The sequence below is a fragment of the Genypterus blacodes genome, unplaced genomic scaffold (genome assembly GCF_046128005.1).
Source record: "Genypterus blacodes isolate CSIRO-AG114 ecotype Tasmania unplaced genomic scaffold, CSIRO-AGI_Gbla_v1 ptg000146l_1, whole genome shotgun sequence".
Taxonomy (NCBI): Eukaryota; Metazoa; Chordata; class Actinopteri; order Ophidiiformes; family Ophidiidae; genus Genypterus; species Genypterus blacodes.
Window position 1 is genome coordinate 17,501 of NW_027466948.1, and position 27,986 is coordinate 45,486.

At 43.1% G+C, this 27,986-nt stretch overlaps 3 protein-coding genes across 5 annotated transcripts in view; 1 reads left to right on the forward strand and 2 right to left on the reverse strand.

Moving 5' to 3' along the window:
• The window catches only part of LOC143012382 (fMet-Leu-Phe receptor-like), a 6,684-nt gene extending 2,339 nt beyond the window's left edge, over positions 1 to 4,345 (forward strand). For all 3 annotated transcript variants that reach the window (XM_076165473.1, XM_076165474.1, XM_076165472.1), the window contains 2 exons: positions 280 to 466; positions 1,422 to 4,345. In XM_076165473.1, coding sequence (XP_076021588.1) covers positions 284 to 466; positions 1,422 to 2,306 — 1,068 coding nt within the window. In that variant the 5' untranslated portion in view covers positions 280 to 283 and the 3' untranslated portion in view covers positions 2,307 to 4,345. The remainder of the gene's footprint in view (positions 1 to 279; positions 467 to 1,421) is intronic.
• A 3,309-nt stretch (positions 4,346 to 7,654) lies between these two features.
• On the reverse strand, positions 7,655 to 15,406 carry LOC143012386 (chitin synthase chs-2-like). Its single transcript, XM_076165483.1, has 21 exons — positions 15,332 to 15,406; positions 14,485 to 14,673; positions 13,458 to 14,337; positions 13,068 to 13,251; positions 12,857 to 12,952; positions 12,589 to 12,750; positions 12,281 to 12,455; positions 12,000 to 12,101; positions 11,605 to 11,746; positions 11,307 to 11,507; positions 10,637 to 10,752; positions 10,258 to 10,426; positions 9,967 to 10,146; positions 9,607 to 9,873; positions 9,216 to 9,393; positions 9,089 to 9,120; positions 8,936 to 9,000; positions 8,547 to 8,672; positions 8,250 to 8,464; positions 8,075 to 8,147; positions 7,655 to 7,896 (listed from the first exon to the last, which is right to left on the reverse strand). The coding sequence occupies exons 1-21, from the start codon at positions 15,404 to 15,406 to the stop codon at positions 7,759 to 7,761; spliced, it is 3,765 nt and encodes a 1,254-aa protein (XP_076021598.1). The 3' UTR covers positions 7,655 to 7,758.
• Positions 15,407 to 19,009: 3,603 nt separating this feature from the next.
• LOC143012388 (chitin synthase chs-2-like) lies at positions 19,010 to 27,969 on the reverse strand. The gene is made up of 22 exons (XM_076165484.1): positions 27,932 to 27,969; positions 27,668 to 27,803; positions 26,257 to 26,445; positions 25,228 to 26,107; positions 24,838 to 25,021; positions 24,627 to 24,722; positions 24,359 to 24,520; positions 24,051 to 24,225; positions 23,770 to 23,871; positions 23,375 to 23,516; positions 23,077 to 23,277; positions 22,407 to 22,522; positions 22,028 to 22,196; positions 21,737 to 21,916; positions 21,377 to 21,643; positions 20,986 to 21,163; positions 20,859 to 20,890; positions 20,706 to 20,770; positions 20,317 to 20,442; positions 20,020 to 20,234; positions 19,845 to 19,917; positions 19,010 to 19,627 (listed from the first exon to the last, which is right to left on the reverse strand). The coding sequence occupies exons 1-22, from the start codon at positions 27,955 to 27,957 to the stop codon at positions 19,490 to 19,492; spliced, it is 3,852 nt and encodes a 1,283-aa protein (XP_076021599.1). The 5' UTR covers positions 27,958 to 27,969; the 3' UTR covers positions 19,010 to 19,489.
• Positions 27,970 to 27,986: the final 17 nt, after the last annotated feature.

A 27,986-nucleotide genomic window follows, 5' to 3' on the forward strand; every position in this document is an offset into this window, starting at 1 on the left:
CCTGGCTGTCTTAGCAACCATGTCACAGTGAACTGCTCTGTTCCTCTCTAATAATAATCATTCTTGTAGGACAATTGATAAATGCCAAAGACAAAATGTTTTCTTACACATAATGCTATGGATAAAGTAAGCAAAGTAACCTGTGACACAGACACAGGAGGTGATCTCCACATTAGGTTATCACTGTTAAAGCCTTACTGTAGAAATTAAAGACTGAATGGTTGATATTCTTGTATTGTTATTGTAATTTAGCTAATTTCATGGTTTCCTTTATGTTAGCTGCATGATGTCTCCCAATACCTCCCTCCCTCTGCTCGCTCTCCAATCAACAAAGACCAATGAGGCCACCACGGTGGACATTGACGCTATCATGGCCAATGTCGGCATCATCCTCTACACTCTGACCGTTGTATTGGGGATCCCTGGGAACTCATTGGTGATCTGGGTGGCTAGCTTCAAGCTCAAGGTGGATATGTGCTCTTTGTTTGTTGCATCATTTGGAATAATAAGGAAAAGAGAATTTTCATTGTACTCACTGTCCACTGCATCTGATTTAGGTCCATGCTAAACAAATCAAGTACATTGTTTTCAATATTGATACATTTGACCAAAACAAAAAACAGAGTATTACAAAGCCACAACTCAAACGTGATTTTTCGACGTCATGAAGATGACTAACTCCTGATCCATTACGATCATTTGGCAGACACTTTTATCCGAAGCGACTTACATTACCACCCATTACAGAGGGGGGGAGCAATTGAGGGTTCGGTGCCTTGCTCAGGGGCACCTCGGCAGGGACTCGAACCGGCGTCCCTCCGGTCCCAAGCGGAAGCTCAACCCACTGAGCTACTGCCTCCCTCTCTGTTGCCACGGTAACTTCGGTCCAGAGCAGCACACAGAGCTTAGTCAGTCAGAAGTATAAAACTCTGCCTCTTGACCAATCAAGTAGATGGAAAATAGCATCACTGTACCTCGAGGATCCTGTTGCCGATTCTTTAGGGGGTCTCTATTACTGCTTTGTCGTACGTTTCAATCTGCTGGGATCGAAAGTAAAGCAATAGTGATGAGAATAATGCTTAGTCTAACATATTCAATCAACAGGTTACAGTAATGACACTGAAGACAAATCAAATGCAGCTTTATGTAAGGTGCATTTGACATGAATGTCTCAGGACACCATTCCATCTTGTTCCTACAGGCGTGTCTGCACACATGAGTATGTGTGCAGACACGCCCCCTTTTGTAGGAAAGAATCTTGCCGATTAGCTGCTTTGTGATATCGACTTTGCCTGATTGTGGGCAGGGACCAGGCTTCACTACAAGAAACATAAATACGTTAAATCTGATTGACAATTAGATGCAGCCAGGACTGAAACACCACAATGTTTAAATTGATGAAACTTTCTTCTTCTCTTCAGCCCAAGGTGACCAACATCTGGCTGGTGAATCTGGCAATAGCAGACCTGATATTCTGCTTCACACGAGCCCTCTCCCTGCTTAAGAAGCTATTCTTTGACTACTGGCCCTATGGCGTCTTCCTCTGCAAGTTCAGTGGCTTCTTCAAATATGGCAACATGTTCTGTTCCGTCCTCCTGTTAGCTGTCATCAGTCTGGACCGAGCTTTGTGTGTCTGGTGTCCCGTCTTCACCAGGCGCCGGCGCACCTTGAGGGCTGCCAGGGGGGTAGCCATGGTCACCTGGACTGTAGCAACAGTTTTCAGCTCTCCATATTTTGTCTACCGCCAAGTTTACCTTGGAAAGGACAACCTGAGTAAGTGCTCCCTGGAGGTGAAAGAGTCAACGAATGGAAACGTCACCACCAAACTGGCTCTCTACACCATCCGCTTCCTATGTGGCTTCCTGTTGCCTTTCATGGTGATCCTCATCTGTTACATTCTGGCAGGCCTTGGAATCCGACGTACCCGCCTTTCAAGGAAGTCCCGCCCCTTACGTATATTAGCATCACTGGTTATTGCATTCTTCCTGTGTTGGGGGCCGTACCACTGCCTCCTGCTGGTGAAGATGGTGGACAAAAACAACAAAGTGGTGAAAATCTGGCACCCTCTGGCGAAGGGCATTGCCTACTTAAACAGCTGTGTGAACCCGCTGCTGTATTTCTGCATGGGTGTGGATGTGAGGGGGAGGTGCAGACAGAGTCTGGCGGGGGTTTACACCCGAGCTCTGGCTGAGGACGGAGACGGACAGAGCACCCGTTCAGTCGGTGGCACACCGGATGACAGTCTAGGCTCTGCTGGTGCGACACACGGTAACGTTCGGGTGGCAGCAATGGTAGCCAATGTTTGAGGCTCTCTTGCTGTTTCCAAAATGCACCTTTAAACTTTTAATGGGACTGTAACTGCTACATTTTACAGTAACTTCCCACCTTCAAGACACACATCTTCTTGTGTTGAACGTTTGTAGACTTTTCACTGATCTCCGGTTGAGAAACTGACTTTGACCTTGTGCTTGTAATTGATCTATAAATGGACACAGTTCAAACAAATGAAGCCTCTAAGTGTGTTTCTATAGATGTACTGATTGTACGTTTAACTTCTCAGTGTGAGGCTGGACGGATATGAAGGCAGAGGGAAGTGAGACTATTAAAGGAAATGCAGCTATGACTTTGAGTCATCTCACACTTTGTGGTGAAGGGTCACCGAATATCAAAACTAAAACCTGGCCACAAAGAGGATTTCTCATTTGGTCAATTGTTCTGCCATACAAATCTCTCATCTCTAAAGAGTGGTGACAGTGAACATTTACAGCTTTTACTCAAACACGTGAGGGGAGTAAAAGTGCAACGCTCATCAACTAGCAGTGATTCTTCTTTGCAACCAGCTCATAATGCAGAGACCTGCGTGCACCACAGACCTGTGAGGCGCTGAGCTTACCGATCAGACGGTGAACTACACTGTGCTTATGTTTTAGTTTGTTTTATGGCATTTCTGCTCTGCTGCATATCAGGACAAACCGAACTGAAATGGGACGAATCTTCACAAACACAAATACAGAACCAATTTTGAAATATAGAAGTATTCATTTTGGAAAATTCTCAATTTTAGACATAATTCTTTAATAATCATTTGTTTCCTAGAAATATATATATATAATTAAATATCATTTTATTGTAATAGCGTTTTCTGGTAAGCTTTGATGTAATTGCAAAGATATCATGTTTCATCTCCAATATAATCTTTTTGTAATTTATCTTCATTTCAATTTTAACATCCACTTGCACAACAAATTGTTTTTAAATCATGAAATCTCAGTCTGTATTCTATCTATGTTGTTATTAAGTTCATATTTACTGATAACTTCAGGGGAAGCTACTCTTTCAATCACTCAATCAACCAGACTTTACATTTGTAAAGCACTTTCTATACAAATTACATACTAAATGTAACTCAAACTGTAAAAATACCCAATTATATTAAATAAAGATAATCTACACAGTGGAAAAAGAGTGAGTGAGAGAATGAAAACATGGACCAGAGCCTCCAAGTGGGTCTTTTTTCTGATAATTAAAAGACCACGACCAGTGACATCATTGCAATTCCATACTACTTGTACTCTACCTCAGAGTCTATGTATAAAGTTTAACAACAATAGTAGTGATAATACAACCTTCCTTGCTTCTCTCTATCTCTCTCCTCTTTCTATATAAAAAAATGATCTCCAAAATATCCTACAACTGTCTTAGTCTAGGCAAAGTAACTCATTTTGGAGCCAAAAATAGAACTAATTGTAACAGAATTTCTTTCAGCTTAGATCATTTCTATGAGGTGTCCAGAACAACATACTAAAAGTCCTAAGAAATCCTAGTTGAGGAAGTGTGTTTAATTCTCATCAATCCGAGATGTGTGCCAGTCAGGCCAGACAACAATACACCCCAATGGGGCTATTTTTTTCCTTTACTCCTATCAAAATGAAACTTTACACAATGAAAGTACCCATGAAAAGTAACATTTTTTGTATTACAAGTTTCTTTAAAAATGAATTTTAATATGCAAATGAGCTATACACTAATCGAATTGGGAGGGAGTGGCTCAGTGGTAGAGCTTCCGCTTGGAAACCGGAGGGTTGCTGGTTTCGAGTCCCTGCCGAGGTGCCCCTGAGCAAGGCACCAAACCCTCAATTGCTACCCCCTCTGTAACTTTTTCGGGTGGTAATGTAATGTAAGTCGCTTTGGATAAAAGCGTCTGCTAAATGCTCGTAATGTAATGTAATGTAATGAATATGCCCAAAATACACCCAAATAGGCTTAATTTTTTCCTTTACTCCTACCACAGTAAAACTTTACATAGTAAAAGTATGCATGAAAATTAACTTTTTTTGTATTACAAGTTTCTCTTGAAATTAATTTGAATATGCACACTCCACACTAACTGAATATGTCAATGTTGAGAAATCAAGGGAAATTGGGTGCAAGATTTTGGAGTCTATGGTAGGGAAACCAGTGGAGGAATTCACCTTCAGGAAACCTGACCAAGCAGTGACACTTGCGTCTAGATCAACTGTCAAGATCAAAGGAGAGACAGTGGTAGTGGATCCACAGCTGTTATTCCAGCGGCTTGTAGCAGTGAGAGACCGTTGTGAAGATTTGCCATCACTGTTCAAGTATGAACTCTGCAGTCACCCGCCTGCTTTGTTTGAATCATCGTGCCTCCCCCTACAGGCAAACAAGGCAATTCTTGCCGATGTCCTCTGGAAATCTATTGAGCAGCAGCAAAGACAACCCAGCAGTGATGTCCAGCATGTCCTTGATGGGGGTGCATTACTACATCGTTTACCATGGCCACAAGGGTCCACTTATGACAGTGTGTGTGAAATGTATGTCAGATATGTCACACAGAAATATGGTACCGCTACTGTCATAGTCTTTGATGGCTACAAAGAAGAACCAACAATAAAAGACTCAACTGCGTCGAACAGGTGTTACTCCCGGTGTGACTGTACACTTCTCTGGTGACATGATCATCCAATCCAAAAAAGACCATTTCCTTAACAATAAGGAAAACAAACAACTGTTCTTGGTTTATCTCAGTGATAAACTTGAGAGGGCTGGGTGTATCACAGACCATGCAAAGCACGATGCAGATGTGCTCATTGTCCAAACTGCCATTGCCTCTGCCAGAACAAAAGACACAGTCTTAGTAGGTAATGACACAGACTTGTTAGTACTGTAGCTAATTACATTACATTACATTACGGTCATTTAGCAGACGCTTTTATCCAAAGCGACGTTGTATCATGTTGATCTGAATGCACAGGAGCTGTTTCTGGCACCAGAACCAAAGAAAGAAACAAAAACAAGACGGATATGGTGCATAAAGCAGACGAAGGAGTTACTTGGTCCCAAGGTGTGGGACAATCTCCTCTTTATCCATGCCATTTTAGGCTGTGATTCTACGTCTCGTCTATTTGGCATCGGAAAGGGAATGACACTGAAAAAGAAGAAGAATGATACTAGCTTTCTCGAACAAGCTAAGGTGTTCAGCCAGTCACAGGAAAATGTGGGAAAAGGCATCATCATTGCAGCAGGTGAAAAAGCTTTAGTATCACTGTATGGGGGGTGAAAAGATGAATCGCTGGATATGCTGAGATACTGGCGATTCTGTGATAAAGTAACTCAGAACTCATCTCCAGTGGAACCTCAAACTCTCCCTCCAACGTCAACAGCTGCAAAGTTCCATAGTCTTCGGGTCTTTTACCAAATACTGGAGTGGAAAGGGGGAAGTGAACGTATGGACCCAAAAAACTGGGGGTGGTGTGTTTTGGATGGTAGATTTATGCCAATAATGACGGATCAGCCTGCGGCACCACCAGAAATACTAGATGTAGTCCGCTGTAGTTGCAGGAAAGACTGCAGCACAAAGAGATGCACATGCAAAAAACATGGAGTCCCTTTCACTGCCATTTGTGGAGAATGTCGTGGTACTAGCTGCACAAACTCACAGTTGCCTGATTTATCAGATGAATATGACCCAGAGGGGAACAACTAAGCAAAGAACAAACAAGGAACTGACATAGGGGGTGCCAGAACGCAGAGCCACAGAGAAGGGGTTGAGGATCCAGGCTGGATTAAAAAAAAAAAAAACATTAAAAAAAACTTTAAAAAGAAAAACAAAAAAAATTAAATAAAATAAAAAACACAAAAAAAAACCTCCCCTGTTGTTGCTACCTTGTCGTGGTGGGGAGGCTTGTGTGCCTCCGTGACCCTGAAGACTAGACCGGCGGGGGTTATACCCCTGGCAGGTACTACCAAGCCAGGCACACATTTATTGTGGTAGGAGTAAAGGAAAAAATTAAGCCTATTTGGGTGTATTTTGGGCATATTCGATTAGTGTATAGCTCATTTGCATATTAAAATTCATTTTCAAAGAAACTTGTAATACAAAAAATGTTACTTTTCATGGGTACTTTCATTGTGTAAAGTTTCATTTTGATAGGAGTAAAGGAAAAAAATAGCCCCATTGGGGTGTATTGTTGTCTGGCCTGACTGGCACACATCTCGGATTGATGAGAATTAAACATATTTCCTCAACTAGGATTTCTTAGGACTTTTAGTATGTTGTTCTGGACACCTCATAGAAATGATCTAAGCTGCAAAAAATTATTTTACAATTAGTCTGTCGTAAAACGCTACTTTGCCTGGACTATATGCACAATGTCATGTACAATGTTTGCTTCAATAAAAACAAATTGCAAAAAAAAAAGGCCACGACCAGAAGACCAGAAGAAGGGGTTGTAGAGGTAAATAGGAACTTTATTAACTAATCAAAGGATTTTAAAATCAATTCTGAAACAAACAAGTAGCCAGTGCAGAGACTTTAAAATGAGTGTAATGCAGCTCTGTTTCTGGTCCAAGTCAGCACGCACGCATGTGGCTGACGTCATTGTAAGTCTTTATAATTGAGTCATCAGTTCACTGTTTGTTGATTTGTTTCGGTACATAGCATGAAATTAATTGTATTTGCATATCGCTTTGTTTCTCATAGTCTTTTGAAACATCCATGGGTGTGTAGTGTGTGAGCAGTACAATATAATTAAATGTTCTCGTGCCAATTGGCAAAGCTATTGTGACACACACACACACACACACACACACACACACACACACGCCTGTTTGAATTCTTAGCATTGCCTGCCTGTCGTCGACAAGAGGACATGTCAGCTTATGATGTCATATTTCACAATTAATGGAAAGGTGCAGTGTAAGTTGAACTGTAAGGGCCTCTCTGAGCCTCTCTGTCCTGATCACTCTGTTGATTCCATCATAACCACCTAGTGACAAAATCTGATCCCTTACTTAATTCTTTTAATTCTCCGATTCTTTTTAATTAGTACAGTATACTGTAGATACCAAAAAAATGTTTTTCATTAAAAACAATGTCAATACATTTTAAATATATGTTTGGTTGTTTTTGATGTGGTTTATGTCTAAGTGCTCAATTGGGAAGCCATGACAAGTGATTATTATTATGATGATCCTAACATGACATGTTGTGTTATTATGATCAACACACCCTAACACACCCAGACCACAGACAAACAAAAGCTCTATTGTCTTCCTCATCCACATTCCTGTCTCTGATGTAAGTTGATATTTGCATAAAGGAATTAGTTTTCTCCTTTAAAAATAAACGTCACTCCACTAAAATATTAAATATCCCAGAGAAAAAGTGTTTACTCCAAGTCTCACATATACTTTAGATTAATTAAATTAGCTGTTATGACTTTTTGTTGGAGATCGGGTTCACAGACTGGTTTCACTATCCATTTTTAACCTGTACAGCGGCGGGAACAGAAAGTCGTCTCTGTCTTCCAGCTCGCTCTCTTCCTCCTCGCTGTCCCCTGCCTCACTGACTTCATCTATCGTGCTCATCTCTAGAAACTACACAGGGGTAAAGGAGGATTAGCAACTATTAGCAGCCACACCATTTACAAAATGCTGTTAGCATCATTGTGATTTTAAAAAAGACAATGGAAACAGTAAAATAAAACAACCCTCAAATATTGCAAAAAAAAACTAGCCATTAGAAAAGAAGGAGCAGGAGTATTAGCAGCTGTACCTTTTTGTTTGGCTGTTTTCTGTTCTTGGCATCTGTGTCCAGGAAGGCAACGTAATGGACCAGAGTCAAAATCCTGCACAAAGTCAAAGGTCGATTAAAAACAATTGAAACAAAACAAACAAAGAACATGACAAAAGAAAGAGGTCAAAGTTTTTGATGGTGCGTGTGTGGTTACCTGTGGTACAACATCCCAAAGAACTGGATTACCACTGACAGGGCAAAACCCAGGATGAACATTAAGGCTACAGGGTCAATGGAGATGTATTCATCTGAGTGGTTGAGGTCGACGTCTACTTTGGGGATCTTGATGGTGAGGTACATGTGGAAGGACTGGAGGGTGAAGGTCACCACCATCCACACAGCGTTTATCATGAAGAAGGCAAAGTTTATCTACGGCAGAGGACAAGATGAACGTAAGAAAGAGGAAAACCTGGACCGTCTGGGTCTGTGGGGGCGCTCAGGCCTCGCTCACTTTGTTTCTCAGGTGTCGGAGGTCTTCTGCCATTTTCTTCTGTTGCTCTTGTTGTTCTGCTTTGTTCTGGGAGGACACAGGCTGCAGGTATTCTTTCTGCAGTTCTCTGAAGAACTGCGCCTCCTCCTGTGATGAGGAGCAGAAAATGACCCAGTCAGAGTTAAATCAAGTTAAAGATGCTTACACAGTTTCTACGCTTATAAGATAAATAAACAACCATTACAGCTACCATGTAAAGGACAACATAATGTTTATTCCACAATAATCACCTGCTGACAGGACGTTATCTGGCTTATTATATGGCTACTAGCCACTCTGTTCTAATCTAACAACTGTGGTGCCAAGTCACATGAGAGCTCTGCTAAAGTGATAATGTGAGACATACGCACCTCATCAAGTGGTTCTTCAGGCAGGTGCAAGTCGCTGAAAGCTGTCTGCAGTTGTGAGACCCAGCCTGGACAGAGAGGAGGAGAGAACAGGGTCAGACACCAGACAAGAGAAGACATTCTGACAGATATTGAATGGGACAGTTTAAGACTTACACTGTTCAGGACAGGTGGAAGGAAGGTCTTGCCTGTAATAAAGTAAGAAAGGTGTTCATACAATCTCACACTTTATGATGATATCCCACCGCTCCAATCACTGTTCCACCTTGAGAACATCCAGTACCTCTGCTCTTCCTCAGAGTTCCTCCCATCCTCCACAATTGTATTTTGGGGTAGAAGTTCAAGATCTTCCTCCATAGGGATCAGACTCTCCAGGGCCTCGTCCGTTTCCGATCCGACCCTCCGCCTGGATTTCTTGCAACATTTGACCCAGGAGAAAAGTTGGGCGCACTTGCTCTTAACTGTGAGGAATGAATCAACGTCAGGTCAACCCTTTGTTTACAGACGGACAGAGAACAGAGAATAAGACCAAATCTGTACTTCACCTGAGAGTCCCCTGTTATCTGGATGTAATATGAATGTAATGATCTACTGTACCCCAGCTCTTTGTCTACTCTTTTGTGCTACTGTCCAATTTTCTTTCTTTTTCAGTGTGAGTCTCAACTTGTCTGTACCTTTCTGTGTTCGAGACTGTGGAGCCTTCTTGGCCTCAGCGGGACGTGCCGTCTCTCTGGTGCCCCAGGACACATTGTTCATGTTGACCATGGAGTAAATAGTCAGCAGGAGGTAGGCGCTAGGGATGCAGAGGATGTAGAGCAAGCCATAGAACACCAGGTGGGTCTCCTGAGGATGCATTATTGCTGTGACAATATAGATAACAGCCATGGCGACGATGAAAATGCTGCTAGGAGTCAGGATGGTCTGGTCCTTCACCATGGAGCCTAATGGAGGATACATTGATGAATCAATTATGTATACAGATACATGTAAGACATGTCTCTTAAATCATGTGTCAGCTGTACACGCTCACTTACCTATAATGGCCAGTATCACCACCAGCATGAGGAATGCGTATGCGGTACTCAAGATTGCTGCGACAACGATCTGTGTGTCTGACTTCAGCTTGAAGCAAATGATAAGGAAGATCACCGGAGGTATGAGGGCCACGATCAAGCCGTGGCTGGGTTCAAGATTTAACAGGAACGAAAAACTCCCTGAAAGTGAGACAAAACAAAAACAAGGCAGCTTTTACAAACTCTCCAATCTATATATCGACTTGCAAAATGATGCAACACTATCAATCTCACACACTCAATAAAGCTAACCTGCAGTCAAAAAGATGATGGTCGACGGTCCCAGAATAGAAGAGATGATGGCAAAGAGCTGGTAGAACATGTAGGGTTTGGACATGGATGGGTTCTTGTGGGAAAGCGTGGCAATAGAGCTAAGCAAATCCATAACGTTGGCCATCGTGGACGGTCCCCAGCGCCGACGCTGATGAGAAGACGTTTATATTAAAATACATTAACTTATATTCAGGCTGTGCTGCATTGGAGGCAGAAATATGTCAACGTCTGTGGCTTCAGAGCAAACTTTCAAATTATCAGATGTATAGGCGTCATGACAGTTGTATTTACTGTAAATGTACTTTGATCTGATCTGAGGTACATTACAGAACACTGTACTGATCAGCTGTGCTCTCACCTGGTTGTAGAGTTCTTTGAAGTCCTCCGGGGCTTGGGTGTAGGCGTCAGATGCTGCGTTGTACTCGACCCTCCATCCTTGTTTTAACAGCAGTGTACAAAGCCAGCGGTCCTCACCTATGGAGAGAGGAGGGGAACTTACTACACAAGACAAAGCCATGGACTGAGTCAATGTAGTCCACCCACTGCACAAAAGTCTTATTACCACAACTCATTTAAAACCAATCTTCACACAGACAAAATGTTCCTCCTCAAAATTTCATGGAATGAAGTTGGTGGGAACAGTTTAGTCAAGAGGAGAGCTTTTAAGATACATCAACAAATTTTGTTAGGCACCTCGTTCTTTGCTGTTGTGCCAACTATTTAAGTGCATGAACATATTTCCAAAGTTGAGTTGATAAAATACTACTAATCTATTGGAATCCTGCTCTCAACATTATGTAGGGAGTTAATACTGTAAAGTTGAAGCATTTTATTTAAGTGAGCATTTGTTGAATAACTTTATGTGCATACAAATGGACCATACTGATGTACACCTATACTTGCATGAAGTGTGAAGAAGCCATTCAGCTGCTGAAGTGTCTGTATGTGCACTTTTGGAAGTTTATTAAAAACTTGAAACCTCTATCATTCAAACTCTTGCAGGGTCGTGCAGAGAGGTTTGAAGTTACCTTGATCGTACTGGATGTGGTGGCTGGCCTCAGTGGCCTTGGTGGTGTATCTCCTCATCACATTGTCGTCCATAAGCGCCTCTGCTCTGAATAGGCTGAAGCAGCCGGGGCTGCACAGCACGCAGCCGAACACGTGCTCTGCTGTCTTGTGAAGCCAATGGCTAATAGCGTATTCAAACTTCTGGAACCAAACTACAGGTCCTGCCAGGGAAATTAAATGTTTCAGCAACAGTTGGCTGATTTGACCAGTCTTGGTTCATTCAAATGATAAAACAGATTTCTTTGTCACTAAACCAACCTGCACCAGTGGGGTGAATCCTCCCACAAGCTGCACCAACACGAGGGTACATTTTCAGGCGATCGATGAGCAGCATCACAGCAGCCGGCTGGAAGTCTGTGTCGCCGTCTAAAGCCAGGAGATAGGTGTTTTGCTTCTCTGTCTGGAGGAGAAGGAACATTTAGCTGTTTACATCGATGCCATTACAAGTCAATTTTCATAATCCAATATAGAAACGCCAAGCTGAAATGGATGTTTCATCCTATTTTGTAGCATTTGACAGACAAAATAGACAATTCATACATGGCGTACAATAGCATGCATGGAGATGCAGTGTATGATCGTGCTGGGTTGCATGTACACACACATGCCTGTGACCTGCGTTTGCCTTTGTTTGTTCAATTCCTCCTCCTCACCTTCACTTCTTCCTTCAGCCGGGACTCATTCTCCCTCTTAGCCCAAGGAGCATAATATTTGTTCATCAGTTTCCAGCCCAGAAGATAGTACAAGTACATGACCTGAAAGATAACAAAACACAATGAAGGAATGTGTGCATGTGTGGGGAAAATGCCAGTTTTGGCAAGGAATTCTCTGAAATGCCCCAGTTTCTAGTGATACACACGGCCCTATGACTGTTGCACAATGCTATCTTTTTGTTTGTGCCTAAATTCATGCAGTGGTGTCTTGTATTTCTGACCTGGGACCACCTCTTCTTGTGGCGGATGAGATCTTTGTCCTTGAAATGAACCACAAGGTGATTTCCGTGAGGCATGATGACCACCAGGCGACCTCCGTACGGGGTGGTCACCAGCCTCTGCTCAGGGATTTCCTGCTCCTTCCTGAACAACTTTGCATCAATGTTTTTGAAGATACTGAGGACGGAGGATAAGAGACCACAGTTAAGTTGAAAACGATTTTCTTCAAGATCCACTTTCTCCTTTTGTGTCTCTTTCACTTGCCAGCATTTAAACTTATCCTAAGTTGTATTCCATCTGCAAGGTTTACCTGTAAACTTCACTGATAATATGCACAAGGCTCCTCGCATATTCGTTGACATGGCGACCACGACTTCCTTCTACATCTAAGAACGCATCATCAAAGTAGATGTGGGCCTCAAAGGAGAAATCATTGTGCTTTGGATCCTTCTTTGGTCTGTACTTGTCCAGTCTGGAATGTTCACAAGAATGATCATGTTGAAGATTGATGAAAAGGATGAAGAGCAAAATTACAGTCTTTGGAATTTTCCTCCCAAAAAGGCATCTGTATAACTCACCGGAATATTGAGATGATTATGTTTATCATCTCCTCATAGGTCTCGTGCCACATGGTTGCACATAGATAAATGTATGCTGGGTCGATTGTCCTGACACTTGAAACAACATTTGAGAGATAGAGTTATGTTCATAGAACGGACAGTACAACAGACAGCCCTATACAATATAATGTATATAAGAGTTTTCTCTTCTTGTGAGTTCCACACTTACAAATTCCGCTTCTCCTTGGAGAGAACATCAAAGCGAGTGTTGAGGAGCAGAGACTGCTCTATGAAGGCCCCCTCATACAGCCTCCTGATGAACAGGTCTTGAGTTCTCTGTATGCGATGCAGCTTGAAGAACCAGAGGTGGAGAGTGGCCATCACAAGTCCAAGCCACCAGGCCACCGCTAAACCTAAGGCAAGATTAATAGAAAACAATGAGTAGTACCATAAAGTACCTTTACCTTGCGGTGAAGTGATCATGACTGTAAAAAGAGTAGCAACAGAGAAATGTTGCTAGCCGGTATTTCAGACACAAACAACTTGAACATTATGTTACCGTCCTGCATTTAGGGATTTATTTCAAATGGTATTGGTATAATATGGTCCAGCATATTACCTGCAAGGAGACCGATGTCTGTTGCCTTGGACAGATCCAGGAAGCACAGCGTTTGTGTAACATCCAAAACCAGATGTGGGAACACATTGCCACTTCTGCTTTGGTTTCTGCCATACACAGCTTCAGCACAGTAGCCAGTGAAGTTAACGCTGTCAGTCCCATTCATGTTTGCCCTGAAGTCATGATAGTAAACTATAACAGGGACGATCAGCAGAGCCATCACAGCCAGAGAGGCCAAGTACAGAGGAAGAAGGAAGCATCGGCGCATGGCGTGCATCTTGCAGGCTGCTACCACGAACCATTCACAGAGAGCTGAAGAGATCAGCTGGACCCCGATGATGATGACTATAGTCTTCGTCTCGAAGCTAGGCACGGTGGTCACTGAGCCCCAGTCCATTTTTGACAGAGGGACGTAGGCTCCGACCACACAGGCAGTCACCACGATCCTGGTCAGGCTGGACATGATGTGGAGAACGTTCTGGCACTGCCTCAAGTCAGTACACAAGTCCACAAGGAAGCCGGTGCCTCTGTTCTCACTGATCAGCCTCAAGTAGTTCTCATACCAGTTGAAGGAAACCAAGAAACACCCAGCCACAGCCAGGCCCACCCTAAGTGCCATCTTGCCATTACTGATGTCCTTCAGAACGTATAAGACAACAAACAGGGCGTAACCGAGCAGGATGAGGACGAAGGCAGCGATGGATGGCACCACAAAGCGGTTCCTTTCTCTGGCAATGCTTTGTGCAACCATCTGCAACACGGTGGAGAGGATTGCTACGCTGTTGAGTATTGTCACGTTGGTCACAATGTCCAGCTGTGGCATTGCCACTATGGTGAGAACTGCTGCCCCCAGAGAGACCAGGAACTCAAAGGTCAGAACCTGGAGACACAAGAAAGCAGAGAAGGACAACATATTAGAGAAGGAAATTACCTAAATCCTTCAACAAACAACATGTAATGATTTTGTTTTCACTCAGTGGTGTTATTAGTCACACCAGTCAGACAGTGTTGTCAGATGCATTCTCACCACTGCTGCACTTCTCCTTGATGGTAGTTTTGATGTTTTATAGCACGCCTTCCAGAGGCTCTTGAGAAAAAGGAGTACACTGGACGAAACGAGCGCGCAGGCGATACACAGCAGAGCAACAGGTTTGAGGGTCTTTGGGATGGTCTTGGTGTCATCGTGGGCCAGAGTGATCAGCAGAAGGAAAGAGGTCTGAATCAGAGAAGGGCAAAGACAGCTGAGTCGTTGTTCAAGCAGAAAAAGGCTGCAACTCCAATCTGGAACAACTACACATGTTTAAAAGATGACATATTCTGAGACAGGACAAATATTCCCACCTTTCTATGTAACTAATGTTTGTGAAGTGTAAAAACACTTGAAACTAGAGTGCAGACTCCTTTATTCTTTCTTAAAAGATACATTGTTAAAAATGATTTACTCAACACAATGATCATATTTGCCAGGTCAATTTGTTCGAGCCTACAACTAAATGGTGTAAATACATTTTAAAGTTTCATTTATAGTTAACAGTAGTTTTTATTATTAATTTTCAAAAAAATAACCTAAATTTTCCTCTTTCTTGGTTGTTTCTTTAACAGGTAACGTAATGTTTTCCCGGTTTTGTTTTGTGACGTTGTTATTTCTCCTGGCTGATTTTTTCCACTTTGTTTTCTAGTTTGTGCTCAAGAAGGTTAAAACAATCAAAATAAAGTCAGTATTCTAACATCCTAACTGGTATGAAGCTGACATAAACACAGAGTTGGTGGCTGCCTCCTATCGTCTTTGCTGAAGATACTTTTGATCATACAGCAAAGTAAAGGGTCATTTCAGCCATTTCTTTACAGAAAATGTAGGAAAGTCAATCCTTTACCTTGCTGCATAGAGCCAATCCGAACACCAGCAGGAAAACCAGACACAGAGCGATGATCTTAAGTAATTTGATCATTTTCCAGGGTGTCCTTTCATCTTTAATTATTGGGACCTCTCGGCACGTATTCCACGGCCTCCTGTTAGGAGGAAGATGGAAAGAGGAAGAAAAAAATTCAACAAAAAAACACATAAAGATGACATTATATACATTATTATAAAAAAATATGCAATTATTTTGTGTTACAATCTGTTCTACATAATGGATTTCTACAGCCCTTGTCACATGTCACAAAAAATATTTATTTTTAAAATAGTAAAAAATGTCTTCAATAGAAAAAACAAACTTAAAAACATTTATTTCTGAAACATTGTAGGAAAGCAATGAAATTTTCAATTCATGGCTAATCAATGGTTCCAAATCACTTCAATTATTAATAAATGAATAAGCTGCACTTGGATTCCAATGAATTTCTATTCAGTTAACTTCTAATGTAGTGTAAATTTCTGACTTACTGAGGCAGATTATTTTCTTCATCCATGTTTGTGGCGATTGGATGCTCTGGGACTGAACAGCTCTATATAAAGCAGAGGTGACATGACATTTGTTCCCTCCTCATCCTGATCCAATTGTCATGAATGCTTTGTTTGCAGCCATACCCACTAGTAATTAGCAACACCCACTTTAAATGCAGCTATAGGTGAGGGGCACACAAAGGCTGCCTTAACACCACACCGGCAGCAGCTCTTCATCCAGTTTGACAGGTTTTGCATATTTCTGCTCTGTCATTGGGAAGACAAAGTAAGGTGATGAGTTTGAAGCCCTGACCGCAAAATAAAGCAAAAGAAGAAACTTGAGCAATGGCGACTGACACCAAGCAGAGCCTGTTGAAGATGGAGTTATTAAATTTCAAGGGACAGACCATTCATATAAAATGTCTGCAAAATCATAGGTTGGAGGAAATGTGAAAGCATAGAGTGTACCAGACATTGTTGTTGCATTCTGTCATCACAAATTACATTTTCAGGGAGGTGCAGAGCAGAGACTGCTGCTGCCATACCTACGCCTATACTTTCTTTACTTTTTCATAGGAGTTTTTCCCACCTCTTCCTAGAGAGCTTTGGGCGGGAATCTTCCTCTGGCCTATAAAATATATAATATTAATATATATATATATATATAATATTATAATATATATATAAAGCCCATTGAGACATTGTATTTGATATTGGGCTATATAAATAAAGTTGACTTGACTAGTTCTGAATCAGTTAGGGATTAGACAATCATACTACTTGTACTACTGCTACTACGACTACTACTTCTATAAGTGATGATACTAATGACCATTTTAAACACATTACACAGATAGATTATGCCTTTCCTGGCATAATGGCTTCAAATAAGAACTCTATTTGTGTGGTCCCTGCCACATGAAAAAAATAGATAAGATAAATAACAAACACAGGAGGAGGAGGTTGTCGAGCACTTTGAGGAGCTCCTGAACCCGACCCACATACACTCCGTGGAGGAAGCAGAGTCTGAAGGCTTAGGGGGATTTTCATCCATATAAGTTGAGAAGCTTTGCAGCGACAAGGCACCGGGTGTGGATGAGATCTGCCCTGAGATGCTGAAGGCTCAGGACATTGTAGGGCTGTCTTGGCTCTTCAGTGTCACATGGAGGCCGGGGACAGTGCGTGTGGATTGGCAGACCGGGGTGGTGGTTCCCATTTTCAAAAAAGGGGGCCAGAGAGTGTGCTCAAATGATCGTAGAATCACACTTCTCAGCCTACCTGGGAAGCCTATTCTAGGGTGCTGGAAAGAAAGCGCCGACCGTTTGTTGAACCTCGGATTCAGGAGGAACAATGTGGGTTCCGTCCAGCCCGTGGAGCAGTGGAGCAGTGGACCAGCTCTTTACCCTGGCGGAGTTGCTGTGGCGGTCCTGGGAGTTCGCTCTTCCAGTCTACATGTGTCCTCCTGGGCATTCTGTGGGGGGTACTGCGGGAGTATGGGGTACCGGGGCCTTGTACAACCAAAGTAGGAGCTGTGTCCGTATTCTTGGCACAAAGTCAGACATGTCTCCGCTGGGTGTTGGACTTTGCCAGGGCTGCCCCTTGTCACCGATCCTGTTTGTGATATTCATGGACAGGATCCTGAGGCGGAGCCATGGTGAGGAGAGTGTTCGCTTTGGGAGCCTCAGAATTGTGTCTCTGCTTTCTGCAGAGGTTGCGTGGTTCTGTTGGCTCCATCGGAACGTGACCTCTGGCACGCACTGGGTCGGTTTGCAGCTGAGTGTGAAGCGGCAGGGATGAGAGCCAGCACCTCCTAGTCCTAGGCCATGGTGCTCTGCCGGAAAACAGTGGATCAGTTTCTTGGGATGTTGTTTAAGAGTGAGGGAAAAATGGGAAAAATGGAGAGTGACATCGACAGGCAGATTGGTGCGGTGTCCGCAGAAATGCAGGCATGTACCGGACCGTCGTGGTGAAGAGGGAGCTAAGCCTGAAGGCAAAGCTTTTGATTTACCGGTCGGTCTACGTGCCAACTCATGGGCATGAGCTTTGGGTAGTGACCGAAGGAACGAGATCGTGGATACAAGCGACCGAAATGAGTTTTCTCCGAAGGGTGGCGTGGTGGGTATCTGATCCGGATGCCCCCTTGGCGCCACCCTTTGGAGGTGTTCCAGGTACGCCCTGCTGGGAGGAGACCCCGAGGCAGAGGGATTATATATCTCATCTGGCCTGGGAACGCCTGATTGATTAATTGATTTGATTTGGGAGTCAGAAACTGTGGTGGCTCTTCATCAGCCATAAGGTTCCTCAGATTTAGAATATTTAACATTGAAGATGATATGTGATATATGATGAAGTGAGATATTAAAATAAGAGGGTGAATCACAAATTCATTCATTAAAATTAAATTATTGAAGAAGATTAAATGAAGTCATAATTAAACTTTAAAAAACATGGAAAACAGAAGATACACGAAAAGGCGCAATTCCATGGATGCCAAACCCTAACCACAAGACCCTCTGACCTTCAGGAGGGATATAAGGTAACATCCATAACTGTTTCCATGTGAGTGTGAGTGTGTGCATGTGTGTGTGCATTTCAGCACAGATGGAAGTTCTCCCCATTTAGAATCTGCTGCCTTCTGTCTTTGTCAATGCTTCCATCTACTGGCTTAAGATGTGAGCGCAACTAATGGTGTTTGCGCTCTGTATGCTCTCATTCTGTGGCAGTGGCTCATAGGGAGGTGGGGGTTAACATCAGCATCTGCCTCCAGCACATCCCCATTATACACACATTGTGTAAAAAGGCACAGGACAAACCATACCCCGCAAGTCGGCACTCAAACTGCTGGGGCCGGAGGGTCGTCGGTTCAGGTCCCCATATGGACCAACAAAGTGGACTGGCAGCTGAAGAGTTGCCAGTTTGCCTACAGAGCACTGCCGAGGTGCCATTGTGCAAGGCACCGGACCCCCAAACTGCTCCAAGGGCGCTGATCATGGCTGCCCTGCGCTCCCTCTGTATAAAGCATGTGTGTGAGCCTCACTGTCCTGATCACTCTGTTGATTCCATCATAACCACCGAGTGACAAAACCTGATACACTTCAAACTGTACATTGAGCATTGGCAACATTCTTTGAATAAATATTCAGTACAGTACAGATTTATTCCTGAGTTTGTAATTCTTCACATTAAAAATCTTCCAACATTCAAACACATTTCTCCTTTGCATTCTTTTAACACCACAATAACATATAAAACAATTTACTCAAGTACCAAAAAAACTTTTGGCTATTTGTTAATTTGTTCAGAAGTTTGGTTTTTGATGTTTCCCTCTTTACATCCTGTGTGGGTTAATTTCCTTCATGTATACACATTAAAAAAGCAGCTCAGCCATGACAAGTGATTATGATTATTTTGATGATCCTAACATGACATGTTATTATTTTTGCCCTCTTCTCTGTGTCATTAACTGTGATTAACACACACACACACACACACACACACACACACACACACACACACACACACACACACACACACACAAAACTCAAATATTACCACTAAAATATAAAATAAGGAAGAGAAAAATTGTTTCTCTGTCACATACACATTCGATTTCAAAGTACTATAAGGATTCTTTGTTGTTTGTCCTTCACACCGAGGTTCCACCATCAATGCTAAACCTGTACAGCGGCGGGAACAGAAAGTCGTCACTGTCTTCCGGCTCGCTCTCTTCCTCCTCGCTGTCCCCTGCCTCACTGACTTCATCTATCGTGCTCATCTCTAGAAACTACACAGGGGTAAAGGAGGATTAGCAACTATTAGCAGCCACACCTGATTCCACACACTTCACCTCCAACATGCAAATCTCTTATTTACAAAATGCTGTTAGCATCATTGTGATTTTAAAAAAGACAATGGAAACAGTAAAATAAAACAACCCTCAAATATTGCAAAAAAAAAACTAGCCATTAGAAAAGAAGGAGCAGGAGTATTAGCAGCTGTACCTTTTTGTTTGGCTGTTTTCTGTTCTTGGCATCTGTGTCCAGGAAGGCAACGTAATGGACCAGAGTCAAAATCCTGCACAAAGTCAAAGGTCGATTAAAAACAATTGAAACAAAACAAACAAAGAACATGACAAAAGAAAGAGGTCAAAGTTTTTGATGGTGCGTGTGTGGTTACCTGTGGTACAACATCCCAAAGAACTGGATTACCACTGACAGGGCAAAACCCAGGATGAACATTAAGGCTACAGGGTCAATGGAGATGTATTCATCTGAGTGGTTGAGGTCGACGTCTACTTTGGGGATCTTGATGGTGAGGTACATGTGGAAGGACTGGAGGGTGAAGGTCACCACCATCCACACAGCGTTTATCATGAAGAAGGCAAAGTTTATCTACGGCAGAGGACAAGATGAACGTAAGAAAGAGGAAAACCTGGACCGTCTGGGTCTGTGGGGGCGCTCAGGCCTCGCTCACTTTGTTTCTCAGGTGTCGGAGGTCTTCTGCCATTTGCTTCTGTTGCTCTTGTTGTTCTGCTTTGTTCTGGGAGGACACAGGCTGCAGGTATTCTTTCTGCAGTTCTCTGAAGAACTGCGCCTCCTCCTGTGATGAGGAGCAGAAAATGACCCAGTCAGAGTTAAATCAAGTTAAAGATGCTTACACAGTTTCTACGCTTATAAGATAAATAAACAACCATTACAGCTACCATGTAAAGGACAACATAATGTTTATTCCACAATAATCACCTGCTGACAGGACGTTATCGGGCTTATTATATGGCTACTAGCCACTCTGTTCTAATCTAACAACTGTGGTGCCAAGTCACATGAGAGCTCTGCTAAAGTGATAATGTGAGACATACGCACCTCATCAAGTGGTTCTTCAGGCAGGTGCAAGTCGCTGAAAGCTGTCTGCAGTTGTGAGACCCAGCCTGGACAGAGAGGAGGAGAGAACAGGGTCAGACACCAGACAAGAGAAGACATTCTGACAGATATTGAATGGGACAGTTTAAGACTTACACTGTTCAGGACAGGTGGAAGGAAGGTCTTGCCTGTAATAAAGTAAGAAAGGTGTTCATACAATCTCACACTTTATGATGATATCCCACCGCTCCAATCACTGTTCCACCTTGAGAACATCCAGTACCTCTGCTCTTCCTCAGAGTTCCTCCCATCCTCCACAATTGTATTTTGGGGTAGAAGTTCAAGATCTTCCTCCATAGGGATCAGACTCTCCAGGGCCTCGTCCGTTTCCGATCCGACCCTCCGCCTGGATTTCTTGCAACATTTGACCCAGGAGAAAAGTTGGGCGCACTTGCTCTTAACTGTGAGGAATGAATCAACGTCAGGTCAACCCTTTGTTTACAGACGGACAGAGAACAGAGAATAAGACCAAATCTGTACTTCACCTGAGAGTCCCCTGTTATCTGGATGTAATATGAATGTAATGATCTACTGTACCCCAGCTCTTCGTCTACTCTTTTGTGCTACTATCCAATTTTCTTTCTTTTTCAGTGTGAGTCTCAACTTGTCTGTACCTTTCTGTGTTCGAGACTGTGGAGCCTTCTTGGCCTCAGCGGGACGTGCCGTCTCTCTGGTGCCCCAGGACACATTGTTCATGTTGACCATGGAGTAAATAGTCAGCAGGAGGTAGGCGCTAGGGATGCAGAGGATGTAGAGCAAGCCATAGAACACCAGGTGGGCCTCCTGAGGATGCATTATTGCTGTGACAATATAGATAACAGCCATGGCGACGATGAAAATGCTGCTAGGAGTCAGGATGGTCTGGTCCTTCACCATGGAGCCTAATGGAGGATACATTGATGAATCAATAATGTATACAGATACATGTAAGACATGTCTCTTAAATCATGTGTCAGCTGTACACGCTCACTTACCTATAATGGCCAGTATCACCACCAGCATGAGGAATGCGTATGCGGTACTCAAGATTGCTGCGACAACGATCTGTGTGTCTGACTTCAGCTTGAAGCAAATGATAAGGAAGATCACCGGAGGTATGAGGGCCAAGATCAAGCCGTCTCTGGGTTCAAGATTTAACAGGAACGAAATACTCCCTGAAAGTGAGACAAAACAAAAACAAGGCAGCTTTTACAAACTCTCCAATCTATATATCGACTTGCAAAATGATGCAACACTATCAATCTCACACACTCAATAAAGCTAACCTGCAGTCAAAAAGATGATGGTCGACGGTCCCAGAATAGAAGACATGATGGCAAAGAGCTGGTAGAACATGTAGGGTTTGGACATGGATGGGTTCTTGTGGGAAAGCGTGGCAATAGAGCTAAGCAAATCCATAACGTTGGCCATCGTGGACGGTCCCCAGCGCCGACGCTGATGAGAAGACGTTTATATTAAAATACATTAACGTATATTCAGGCTGTGCTGCATTGGAGGCAGAAATATGTCAACGTCTGTGGCTTCAGAGCAAACTTTCAAATTATCAGATGTATAGGCGTCATGACAGTTGTATTTACTGTAAATGTACTTTGATCTGATCTGAGGTACATTACAGAACACTGTACTGATCAGCTGTGCTCTCACCTGGTTGTAGAGTTCTTTGAAGTCCTCCGGGGCTTGGGTGTAGGCGTCAGATGCTGCGTTGTACTCGACCCTCCATCCTTGTTTTAACAGCAGTGTACAAAGCCAGCGGTCCTCACCTATGGAGAGAGGAGGGGAACTTACTACACAAGACAAAGCCATGGACTGAGTCAATGTAGTCCACCCACTGCACAAAAGTCTTATTACCACAACTCATTTAAAACCAATCTTCACACAGACAAAATGTTCCTCCTCAAAATTTCATGGAATGAAGTTGGTGGGAACAGTTTAGTCAAGAGGAGAGCTTTTAAGATACATCAACAAATTTTGTAAGGCACCTCGTTCTTTGCTGTTGTGCCAACTATTTAAGTGCATGAACATATTTCCAAAGTTGAGTTGATAAAATACTACTAATCTATTGGAATCCTGCTCTCAACATTATGTAGGGAGTTAATACTGTAAAGTTGAAGCATTTTATTTAAGTGAGCATTTGTTGAATAACTTTATGTGCATATAAATGGACCATACTGATGTACACCTATACTTGCATGAAGTGTGAAGAAGCCATTCAGCTGCTGAAGTGTCTGCATGTGCACTTTTGGAAGTTTATTAAAAACTTGAAACCTCTATCATTCAAACTCTTGCAGGGTCGTGCAGAGAGGTTTGAAGTTACCTTGATCGTACTGGATGTGGTGGCTGGCCTCAGTGGCCTTGGTGGTGTATCTCCTCATCACATTGTCGTCCATAAGCGCCTCTGCTCTGAATAGGCTGAAGCAGCCGGGGCTGCACAGCACGCAGCCGAACACGTGCTCTGCTGTCTTGTGAAGCCAATGGCTAATAGCGTATTCAAACTTCTGGAACCAAACTACAGGTCCTGCCAGGGAAATTAAATGTTTCAGCAACAGTTGGCTGATTTGACCAGTCTTGGTTCATTCAAATGATAAAACAGATTTCTTTGTCACTAAACCAACCTGCACCAGTGGGGTGAATCCTCCCACAAGCTGCACCAACACGAGGGTACATTTTCAGGCGATCGATGAGCAGCGTCACAGCAGCCGGCTGGAAGTCTGTGTCGCCGTCTAAAGCCAGGAGATAGGTGTTTTGCTTCTCTGTCTGGAGGAGAAGGAACATTTAGCTGTTTACATCGATGCCATTACAAGTCAATTTTCATAATCCAATATAGAAACGCCAAGCTGAAATGGATGTTTCATCCTATTTTGTAGCATTTGACAGACCAAATAGACAATTCATACATGGCGTACAATAGCATGCATGGAGATGCAGTGTATGATCGTGCTGGGTTGCATGTACACACACATGCCTGTGACCTGCGTTTGCCTTTGTTTGTTCAATTCCTCCTCCTCACCTTCACTTCTTCCTTCAGCCGGGACTCATTCTCCCTCTTAGTCCAACGAGCGTAATATTTGTTCATCAGTTTCCAGCCCAGAAGATAGTACAAGTACATGACCTGAAAGATAACAAAACACAATGAAGGAATGTGTGCATGTGTGGGGAAAATGCCAGTTTTGGCAAGGAATTCTCTGAAATGCCCCAGTTTCTAATGATACACACGGCCCTATGACTGTTGCACAATGCTATCTTTTTGTTTGTGCCTAAATTCATGCAGTGGTGTCTTGTATTTCTGACCTGGGACCACCTCTTCTTGTGGCGGATGAGATCTTTGTCCTTGAAATGAACCACAAGGTGATTTCCGTGAGGCATGATGACCACCAGGCGACCTCCGTACGGGGTGGTCACCAGCCTCTGCTCAGGGATTTCCTGCTCCTTCCTGAACAACTTTGCATCAATGTTTTTGAAGATACTGAGGACGGAGGATAAGAGACCACAGTTAAGTTGAAAACGATTTTCTTCAAGATCCACTTTCTCCTTTTGTGTCTCTTTCACTTGCCAGCATTTAAACTTATCCTAAGTTGTATTCCATCTGCAAGGTTTACCTGTAAACTTCACTGATAATATGCACAAGGCTCCTCGCATATTCGTTGACATGGCGACCACGACTTCCTTCTACATCTAAGAACGCATCATCAAAGTAGATGTGGGCCTCAAAGGAGAAATCATTGTGCTTTGGATCCTTCTTTGGTCTGTACTTGTCCAGTCTGGAATGTTCACAAGAATGATCATGTTGAAGATTGATGAAAAGGATGAAGAGCAAAATTACAGTCTTTGGAATTTTCCTCCCAAAAAGGCATCTGTATAACTCACCGGAATATTGAGATGATTATGTTTATCATCTCCTCATAGGTCTCGTGCCACATGGTTGCACATAGATAAATGAATGCTGGGTCGATTGTCCTGACACTTGAAACAACATTTGAGAGATAGAGTTATGTTCATAGAACGGACAGTACAACAGACAGCCCTATACAATATAATGTATATAAGAGTTTTCTCTTCTTGTGAGTTCCACACTTACAAATTCCGCTTCGCCTTGGAGAGAACATCAAAGCGAGTGTTGAGGAGCAGAGACTGCTCTATGAAGGCCCCCTCATACAGCCTCCTGATGAACAGGTCTTGAGTTCTCTGTATGCGATGCAGCTTGAAGAACCAGAGGTGGAGAGTGGCCATCACAAGTCCAAGCCACCAGGCCACCGCTAAACCTAAGGCAAGATTAATAGAAAACAATGAGTAGTACCATAAAGTACCTTTACCTTGCGGTGAAGTGATCATGACTGTAAAAAGAGTAGCAACAGAGAAATGTTGCTAGCCGGTATTTCAGACACAAACAACTTGAACATTATGTTACCGTCCTGCATTTAGGGATTTATTTCAAATGGTATTGGTATAATATGGTCCAGCATATTACCTGCAAGGAGACCGATGTCTGTTGCCTTGGACAGATCCAGGAAGCACAGCGTTTGTGTAACATCCAAAACCAGATGTGGGAACACATTGCCACTTCTGCTTTGGTTTCTGCCATACACAGCTTCAGCACAGTAGCCAGTGAAGTTAACGCTGTCAGTCCCATTCATGTTTGCCCTGAAGTCATGATAGTAAACTATAACAGGGACGATCAGCAGAGCCATCACAGCCAGAGAGGCCAAGTACAGAGGAAGAAGGAAGCATCGGCGCATGGCGTGCATCTTGCAGGCTGCTACCACGAACCATTCACAGAGAGCTGAAGAGATCAGCTGGACCCCGATGATGATGACTATAGTCTTCGTCTCGAAGCTAGGCACGGTGGTCACTGAGCCCCAGTCCATTTTTGACAGAGGGACGTAGGCTCCGACCACACAGGCAGTCACCACGATCCTGGTCAGGCTGGACATGATGTGGAGAACGTTCTGGCACTGCCTCAAGTCAGTACACAAGTCCACAAGGAAGCCGGTGCCTCTGTTCTCACTGATCAGCCTCAAGTAGTTCTCATACCAGTTGAAGGAAACCAAGAAAGACCCAGCCACAGCCAGGCCCACCCTAAGTGCCATCTTGCCATTACTGATGTCCTTCAGAACGTATAAGACAACAAACAGGGCGTAACCGAGCAGGATGAGGACGAAGGCAGCGATGGATGGCACCACAAAGCGGTTCCTTTCTCTGGCAATGGTTTGTGCAACCATCTGCAACACGGTGGAGAGGATTGCTACGCTGTTGAGTATTGTCACGTTGGTCACAATGTCCAGCTGTGGCATTGCCACTATGGTGAGAACTGCTGCCCCCAGAGAGACCAGGAACTCAAAGGTCAGAACCTGGAGACACAAGAAAGCAGAGAAGGACAACATATTAGAGAAGGAAATTACCTAAATCCTTCAACAAACAACATGTAATGATTTTGTTTTCACTCAGTGGTGTTATTAGTCACACCAGAGTCAGACAGTGTTGTCAGATGCATTCTCACCACTGCTGCACTTCTCCTTGATGGTAGTTTTGATGTTTTATAGCACGCCTTCCAGAGGCTCTTGAGAAAAAGGAGTACACTGGACGAAACGAGCGCGCAGGCGATACACAGCAGAGCAACAGGTTTGAGGGTCTTTGGGATGGTCTTGGTGTCATCGTGGGCCAGAGTGATCAGCAGAAGGAAAGAGGTCTGAATCAGAGAGAGGGACAGATAAGAGATGAGATGAGTCACGCGTAGTCATCGCTATTTCTGAAGATTCACCCAGTTTCCTTAAGTGTGTGTGTGTGTGTGTGTGTGTGTGTGTGCTTGTGTGTGTATGAGTGTGTGTATGCTTTGATGTTGCCATTGGTTTGTAAACACAGGTGCATCCAATTAAGGGCAAAGCTGAGTCACCATTCAAGGCGGAAAATGGCTGAAAGTAGTCACCAAAAAAACCTAACTCCAATCTGAAACCATGTCGGACTGCGAGTGTTAGGAGAACTACCTCTAGGGATGTATTATTGTCTAAAAAGGCTATGAAATATAGAGGACCCGGCAAGTTGAAAAAGACCTAAATGAATTTTCTCAGGCCGCTATGAGGAACATTCTGGACCAGTTGTCACTTCAAGGCAGGGCAGTTTTCTTTTGAAGGAATTGCCAAATTTTGTAAAAAATCTCATCATGTAAACAGATCATTGAGAAAATAAATCCCATATTCCCAGGATTGGAACGGACACCGTACAGTTGAATGGGTTGGTGTCTGGGCTGGGCCGCAGCCTTCCAGCAACCAAATGACTTTTTGAGTTAAACTGGGAACAAACCAACAAACCAAAGGACGCAAGCAGAAACATGAGATCCTTGGTGGAGGTGTTTACCAAAGCTGAGAGAACTTACATCTGTGATAACTCATCAAGATGTGAATTCAACAGCTGATCCATTGACCGCGAATGGAGCTCTTAGTTTGCAGACAAACAAAACGGAAGTGTTTTTTGTTTGTTTTTAATTATTCACTGAGTTTGTCTTTTTTTTGCTACCTAAACAGATACAGAACGATCAAATTTGGCATGGCACAAAATGTTGCAAACTATTTTCAAGGCTACATTTATTTAGTTTATCTAGAATTTTCTTCTTTTATGGGTATGATTTCTTTCACAGAATGTAACGTTTTCCCAGATTTAGTTTTGTGACATTGCAATATCCATTTTTCCCTGTTTATACTGCAGAGAATTAAAGTCAGCATTCTAACATTACTAACTAGTACGAAGCAGACAAAAACACTATGTTGGTGGCTGCTTCCTGTTTGGTGAAGATACGTTTGATCATACAATAAATTAAAGGGTCATTTCAGCCATTTTGTCCACCTTTTTGTCCACCTTCAAGAAAGTTGGATGCACATTAGTACATAATGTGATATCTAAAGTCAATCCTTTACCTTACTGCATAGAGCCAATCCGAACACCAGAAGGAAAACCCCACACAAAGTGATGACCTTCACTAATTTGATCATCTTCCAGGGTGTCCTTTCATCTTCGATGATCGGGACCTCTCGGCACGTATTCCACGGCCTCCTGTTAGGAGGAAGACAGAAGGAAACACATAAACACAAAGATTAGATTAACTGCACTTGGATATGGATCCCGATTAACTTCTATTATTTTAATCTTAAATGTAGAAATGTAACAAATTTCTGACTTACTGAGGCGGAATTTCATCTTCATCCATGTTTGTAGCAAATGTTTTCTCTGGGACTG